Genomic DNA, 7,597 nt, shown 5'->3' on the forward strand with positions numbered 1-7,597 from the left:
ATCATCTTTATACACAATATGCAGACAAATAACTCACTGCTCACTACTATTCCTGCATGAGGTAGGTACACAGTGGGTATTAAGAATTGTGGGTAGATGCAGAAATTATGACTAAAGTGCATTTAAACCAGGCCTTAGACAATGGAACCAGTTTGCTTCTCTGGCTCGCCTGGTCATCAAGCAGAGACAATGCAAGTGCATTGACAGATCAGGTAAATATGATGCCCACAGGTGGGGGAGGAGACAGCACAGGGTGGCCCATGGTGCGGGCAGAGCACGCAGATGCTTGTTTTTAAAAGAGACATTTAATATTTTAATAACCTTTCAAATTTAATATAATACTGATAAAAGGTGCCCCAGTGACAGCCCTACAGAACAAACTGTTTATTCACAGATCAAGGGTTGCTGCATAGCAAGTCCGCCCCCCCCCTCCATGAGCCAGCCCCATCCAGAGCTGGAAGGGTGAGTTCAATCTCCATGACTTTTGGGCAGAGACTGACAATCAGGAGGCCACTTAATATCAGCTGGGGAGCTGACCCAGGGAGGAGGGACCCGTGGCTCACAAGGAAGAGGCTACGAAGCAGGGAGTGTTGGGGTAGGTGAGGGACTGTCCCCAAGGCTGAGACATGCTGGGCAAGGGCTGTACTTGAACCAGACACTGGCCATGCAGCTCAGGGAAGAGCGAGGGCGAGCTCCTCTCAGACATTTTCTCCTGCTCCCTTCTCCTGGGGCCCCATCCATGCCACTGCTCCAGGCTCCCTTTGAATTGGGAGGGCATTGAGGGAACCCGTACAGCCCCACACTGCCATATCCCCACCCACTGGAGCCTGCCCCTGGGTCTGCCCCACCCTCCCACTATAGCTCCCTTGGCATTATTTTTGCTCTGCTTAAAAAAACCCCTGTGAGATGTTAGCTAAAAAATATCTCCCTGACATATTTCAAAGCATCATCTTCATCGTCCTCTGTGTCTGTCCTGCTAGCACAGCCCAAAGCATCTGGCTGAGCATGGGGTCTAGGGCCTGAGCTGGGAGTGCTGGCCCCGCCACTGCTTGCTGGACTCCATTGAGGCTTCGTCGGCGTTTGCTGGCCTTCCTGCTCCGCTTCGGTTTCAGATGGAACATTCCCCTCCATTTCCTTGTATTTACAGTTCTGGCACAGAAACATGTCCATGAAGCAAGAGGGAGAAACACCCATCCCCACTGGCACCAGGCCCCCAATCAGCGGAAGGCTGATCAACAGCTGTTGCATTCCATCCCACCCCACTTAACGCCGGCTTAGGCCGGGCACGAAGAACACTGCTCTTTGCCAAAAGCTGCAGGGGAATGCTTAGGGGTAAAGGGGGAATTGCAGTATTCCAGAGAAATCTCTCCTCCCCTCAAAATAAATAATTATTGGGAATCATGCTAGTAAACCCCATTAACCAGGTGCCCTCTTTCTGCACCGCCTTCCTGCTGATTACAAGGGCGTCTGTGTAAAGAGGACTTCTCTCCACACATTTATTTATAGGCATTCCTACGGCCCTCCTCACCACAGTCTGAGCATCTCAAATGGTAACCCTCACAATGCCCTGGCGAGGGGGGGAGGTACCATTATCCCCCCTTACTGAGGGGTAAACCGAGGCACAGACAGATTAAGTGGCTTGCCCCAGGTCACGCAGGAGTGTGTGATGGAGAATGAAATATCATGCAGACTTCCCAAGTCTGTGCTTCAACCCCCAGGTCACCCATTCCCTCCTCCTGCCTGACCCATTCACCGTTGTTGCTTACATCACAACGCTTCCAGGGGAGCGTGATACAATGTTACACACACCGGATCATGGCATCATTGAAATGGAAGCGGCTGGCTAAAAAGGAGAACGCTTCCATTTAGCCCCCCTACAGTGGCATTTCCCCAAGGGAAGTGGTGGAAGCAGGACATTTTAAATTAGCCTGGGCAAAAGCATCAGGACAGGGACATGTTAGGAAACTGCTGCATTGGCAGGAAGATGGACCAGCAGGCCTCAGTGCTCACCTCAGCCAGGACCCCCAATGCTACGTCCACCAGCTCCGCTTCGTTCATACAATAGACAGTCATGGTCCTGAGCAGGCCAAGAGGAGATCAGAAGAGAAAACAAAAGCAGAAATCAGATGGGGAACACTGTCATGGATAGAAATGTGAATGCTGCCCCCGTGGAAACACAATCAGCATAGGAAACAGCAGAGGAATGTACTAGTGAGGGAATTCTGCACCACTGCACAATGCAGAATTTGCGCAGAAATTAATGGTTTGGGCACAAAATTTCCTTTTCCCCTGACCGAAATGGGCTGCAGAGCTGCTGGACGCCACTAAGGGCATGCTGGAGCTGGCAGAGCTTGGCTCGCAAATAGAAGACACTGCAGGGGGTGAGGGGGAGGGAGCTGGAGGGTTCCTGGCAGCTGCAGTTCCCCGCATGTCCTGAAGGAAGGAGGCAGCAAGCAGGAAACTCCATACAAGCCCAGGACCCAGCATCTTGCTGTTTTTCCCTCTCGATCCCTGGGCTCTGTGGGGGACGGGGTGCGGGTGTCTGGGCTGGGCTCTGGGGGGAGGGAGTGTGGGTGTCTGGCCCCCCTGCTGGGCTCTCCGGAGCAGGGACAGACAAACAGGAACTGGGTTGTTGTAGGGGTTTCCTTAACTCCCTACTCCTGGAGAAATTTTTTTGTGTCTGTATTGTTACAGACAGAGTTGCTGATAGGTATTTTGAAATAAATTATCAAAATAATTGAAACCGACATGATTGCATAGTGTTATTTTGACACAAAATATGCAGAATTTTAAAATATTGTCTGCTGAATTTTTAATTTTTGGGGATAGAATTCCCCCAGGAGTAAGGAATGCCTGCACAGGTCATTGTAATGTTTGCCTTTGTTTCTGCAAGTTCCTGTTTTTCAATAGCAGGGAGTCAGAAGCTGGAGCCTGATTGTCCTCTCATGCCATTTTTACACCGGTATAAATCTGATGATTTGGGTGGAGTTATTCCTGATGTACATCAACTCAGAGCAGAAATCAGAACCCTTTTGGAACATTCCTTTCTGTATATTTCCATAACCATCATAATCCCTTACACTTCTAAACACAAGTTATCCCTGCAGGATTGCAAAGCACCGTACTGGCTGGGGGAACAGGGCTCATGTACAAATCCAGCAGCAGGGATCAAGTACCAGGAACGCTGCACAAGAGGGAGGGAGGGTAGGGAGGGAAGTGAAGAATAACATAGCTCAGAGAGAAGGTAAATACCCAACAAGGGATTCAACCATGGCTCCAGCTTTTGTGAAGAGCATAATAAGATCTAAGCAAACAGCTCTGTTTTCCATCTCTCCTGAGAGACAGTAGCTCTGCCAGCACAGCGCTCCCTGCAGCTCTGACACAGAGAAGAATACCTTGACTGAGCCTCCAACCCCACTTTTGTGTGATACCCTCGCTTCTCCTTCGAGGTTTCCTAGCCAACCGCTGACCAGGCCCAATGGTGCTTTGCACATGGGAGCCAATGCAACTGCAGCCCGAGGTGGCACAGCTGCACAAAGCGCTTACCTTGCCACAGCTGGCTTCTTCGCCCTCTTGAGTCTCACTGCTGATGTAGTCTTTCTTGGCTCCACCTCCCTCACGGCCATCCATGGCGGGAGGACCCTCTTCTTTGCCTTCCAAACAGAACTTTCCATCTCTTTGCATTTAAAAAAGGAACTGACACACAGTCAAGACTCAGTCATTCACACAGTTCAGAATTCACCAATGTGCCTGATTGTCTGGTACTGTCCTATGCACAATCCCCCCCGCAAACAGAAGCATTTATTAATCTACAGCTAATGCATCAAGGAATGTGCACAGGTCCCCGTTAATGTCTTAAAGGGACACTGCCAAAATAAATATGTATTTCAAATAGGGCTGTCGATTCATCGCAGTTAACTCACGTGATTAAAAAATTAATCGTGATCAATCGTACTGTTAAACAATAGAATACTAATTGAAATTTATTAAACATTTTTGAATGTTTTGCTACATTTTCAAATATATTGATTTCTATTACAACACAGAATACAAAGTGTACATGCTCACTTTATATTATTTTTATTGCAAATATTTGCACTGTAAAAATGATAAACAAAAGAAATAGTATATTTTTCAATTCACCTCATACAAGTACTGTAGTGCAAACTTACAAATGTAGATTTTTTTTGTCTCATAACTGCACTCAAAAACAAAACAATGTAAAACTTTAGAGCCTACAAGTCCACTCAGTCCTACTTTTTGTTCAGCCAATTGCTAAGACAAACAAGTTTGTTTACATTTACGGGCGATACTGCTTACTGCTTCTTATTTTCAATGTCACCTGAAAGCGAGAACAGGCGTTTGCATGGCACTTTTGTAGCTGGTGTTGAAAGGTATTTACGAGCCGGATATGTTAAACGTTGATATGCCCCTTCATGCTTCAGCCACCATGCCAGAGGACATGCTTCCATACTGATGATGCTCGTCAAAAAAATAATGCATTAAATTTGTGACTGAACTTCTTGGGGGAAAATTGAAAAGGAGTACTTGTGGCACCTTAGAGACTAACACATTTATTTGAGCATAAGCTTTTGTGAGCTACAGCTCGCTTCACCTGACGCAGTGGAAAATTCAGTGGGGAGATTTATATACATAGAGAACATGAAACAATGGGTGTTACCATACACACTGTAAGGAGAGTGATCACTTAAGGTGAGCTATTACCAGCAGGAGAGTGGGGGGCGAAAAAACCTTTTGTAGTGATAATCAGCGTATTAACCCTTGAGGGCTCAGCCAAGTGCTAGTTCATCATTTAGCAGCAAGACATACCCTGGGAAATATTCCACCCTCTGACTTCACCACCTCAACCAAGCTTTACAATCATTCATTGCTGCGAACAGTATTAAACTGTCTGTTTAAAACTTACAGTGTATATGTATATGTCTTTTGTCTGGAAAAAAAAATTCCCTGGAACCCACCTCCCCCCCCATTTACATTAATTCTTATGGGGAAATTGGATTTGCTTAACATTGTTTCGCATAAAGTCACATTTTTCAGGAACACAACTATAACCTTAAGTGAGCAGTTACTGTAATTGAAATCAATATATTGAAAATGTAGAAAACATCCAAAATATTTAAATAAATGGTATTCTATTATTAACAGTGGATTAATTTTTTTAATTTCAAACAAACTTGGGTTATCTCACCACCTAGGACTGAAAGCATTTTTAGAAGATCTGGTTTATGTTTAGCCATTGCCAGTTACTTATAGCAGTTTCCCACATCTTGACCAGAAGCATTGGTGTTTAACTGTGCATAAAAAGCAACTAATTTCTAGGGCTCTACCAAATTCATGGTCCGTTTTGGTCAATTTCATGGTCAGAAGATTTTAAAAATCATAAATGTCATGGTTTCAGATATTTAAATCAGAAACTTCACGGTGTAGGAACCACAGGGGTCCCAACCCAAATGGAGGTTGTGGCGGGGTCTCAAGGCTATTGTTGGGGGTGTGTGTGGGGGGTGATCACAGTATTGCCACCCTCACTGCTGTGCTGCTGTTAGTGGCGGCACTGCCTTCAGAGCTGGGCTCCCAACCAGCAGCCATGGAGGTACCTGCAGCTAGGGGAGGTTTCCGGACATGGGTCTGACCAGGCCCTGGAAGTGGCCCCTGCAGGGGAAGAAGAAGTCCTGTCCCTCCCAGCCGTCCAGGTCTAGCATCTGGAGACCAGTTTACAATAAGTGCCCCCAACCCTGCCCCTCCCTCATAAACTAGCCAAATTTCATGGGTGAGATCCGATTTCACGGTCTGTGATGCATGAATTTGGTAGGGCCCTACTAATTGCTCCTCACCCCGTCACTTAACCAGACAGGTGAAGCGACGAGCCCCAGGCTATGAACCTAATCAGGATCAGTAGCTCCTAAATGCAATTCCTACTCAGACCACATTGCCTCCCCTCATCAGATTTTTCTGGTCCCTGGGCACTAATCAATTGTAGCTGTGATTAGGCTCACAACTCTTCTAGGAGAAGATTTATATCCTCTCCCCCACAAAAATGTTTTCATTCAAAATAATTTCATGAAATATTTTTGTTCACATAAAGGCTTCTTAAAGATGGACTGCTTTACAGGTGTACACATCACTACAGGGAGGAATAAACTAATCCAAACATGGCCAACACTGGGGGGGGGGGGGATTAAAAACCTTATGAGAACAAGGGTTTGGATTCACCTAAACCAGCGTTCACCATGTGTTCCTTATACACCCAACAGAGGATGCACCTGTGCCTCGAGTACAAACCATCCTGCAGCAGGCTGTGCCTCACCCTCTTGGCAAAAACTCCACCAAAGTGTGTTTTAAAAAGTCTTGAATTCAACACAGCACGGAACTGTCTCCTGCTCCCTGCTTTGGCGACTCGTTTCTGTATCTTCACTGGGCCCCGGTTCTGCAAGCAGGTCCCCGGGGTTCCTTGCTCTGTGGTTGTCAGGCCTGGGGATGCTGGACAGAGGAGCAGCGGGCTCAAGGAGATGTTCTGCTTGGACTCTGCTGCTACTGCCTCAGCAGTGGGTGCTACCACCCGGCCCCCAATGATCTCTTTGCCCTGGTGGCCTCCAGGGATAAGGGAAAGGTGCATAAAAAGCTGGGTAACAGCTTTTGCTTGAAGCCTCACCTGGGCTAGGGAAATAGACACCACTTCCCACTCCTTAAAGCAGGGCTCTCACCCAGACCTGCTCAGGAGGGATAGTTCAGTGGTTTGAGCATTGGCCTGCAAAACCCCAGGGTTGCGAGTTCAATCCTTGAGGGGGCCATTCAGGGATCGGAGCCAAAAATTGGGGATTGACCCTGCTTTGAGCAGGGGGGTGGACTAGATGACCTCCTGAGGTCCCTTCCAACCCCGATATTCTGTGATTCTGCGATCCCCTCTAGCCTTGTGGCTCCAAGTAAGGAGCGACCTTTCCACAAGGCGGCCAGGAGGAAGAGCTGCGAGGATCAGACCGTGCTCGGAAACGTCTCACTGCTGAGAACACACAGCAAAACCCACCAGCATCAGAGAGAGAGAGAGAGAGAGAGAGGCACGCGGGGGGCGGGTGAAAGCTGGCAAATGTGCATCACCAGACAGGCTGCCTTGCCCCGTCCCGTTTGCCCCCACAGATCTGGTGCTGGGGGACCAGCGGCTCCCTGCAGGAACTAACACACAGCCCCAGCACGTCTCCGGACTCGGCCTGCCTCCCTCCCATCCGCTTACCCCAAGGAAGGGCCTCAGGCCAGCTACGAGCAAAGGGCCGGGCCCCCGGGGGCGCCTCCCGCGCTCGTGCCGCCGAGAGGCTGCCCGGGCAAGAGCCGGCGCCAGCCACGGGGGCCTGCCGTTTTTCCAAGCACCGCCCTCCCCGGCTAGAAACCCGCGTTACACGGGCGGGCCCCGGGCCCCGCCTCGCCCTCGCCCCATTGGAGGGCGACTGGAAAACGCGAGGGCGTAAGAGGACGGGGCAATGGCGGCGGGGGGGAGGGGATCAGCGCTGCAGCGCGGGTTACGCCCGGGGCCTTCAGCCTCGTGCCCGAGCGCGAGCGGAGCAGACCCCCGACCCCTCTCGCTCCG

General features: G+C 49.1%; 1 protein-coding gene across 6 annotated transcripts; it reads right to left on the minus strand.

Moving 5' to 3' along the window:
• Positions 1-286: 286 nt before the first annotated feature.
• CYREN (cell cycle regulator of NHEJ) lies at positions 287-7,397 on the minus strand. Of its 6 annotated transcripts, XM_038387625.2 has the most exons (5): positions 7,247-7,397; positions 6,232-6,498; positions 3,547-3,676; positions 2,011-2,077; positions 287-1,149 (listed from the first exon to the last, which is right to left on the minus strand). In XM_038387625.2, exons 2-5 carry the CDS (start codon positions 6,248-6,250, stop codon positions 910-912), a joined length of 456 nt encoding a protein of 151 aa, XP_038243553.1. In that variant the 5' UTR covers positions 6,251-6,498; positions 7,247-7,397; the 3' UTR covers positions 287-909. The 6 variants fall into 6 exon arrangements, with proteins under 6 accessions (XP_038243553.1, XP_043347288.1, XP_038243547.1 ...); XM_043491353.1 differs by lacking the exon at positions 6,232-6,498 and having other exon boundaries at positions 3,547-3,769; positions 7,247-7,381; XM_038387619.2 differs by lacking the exon at positions 6,232-6,498 and having other exon boundaries at positions 3,547-3,696; positions 7,247-7,374.
• Positions 7,398-7,597: the final 200 nt, after the last annotated feature.

The sequence above is a fragment of the Dermochelys coriacea genome, chromosome 1, assembly GCF_009764565.3.
Source record: "Dermochelys coriacea isolate rDerCor1 chromosome 1, rDerCor1.pri.v4, whole genome shotgun sequence".
Lineage (NCBI taxonomy): Eukaryota > Metazoa > Chordata > Testudines > Dermochelyidae > Dermochelys > Dermochelys coriacea.

Excerpts from the sequence above, each read along its gene's own strand:
- CYREN (XM_038387618.2), bottom strand. The coding sequence starts at position 6,303 with ATGGTTTGTACTCGAGGCACAG. Across the intron at positions 3,677-6,281 it reads GGTTTGTACTCGAGGCACAG|AGATGGAAAGTTCTGTTTGG; the intron begins GTGCATCCTCTG and ends TTAAATGCAAAG. Across the intron at positions 2,078-3,546 it reads AAGAAGCCAGCTGTGGCAAG|GACCATGACTGTCTATTGTA; the intron begins GTAAGCGCTTTG and ends TGGCCTGCTCAG.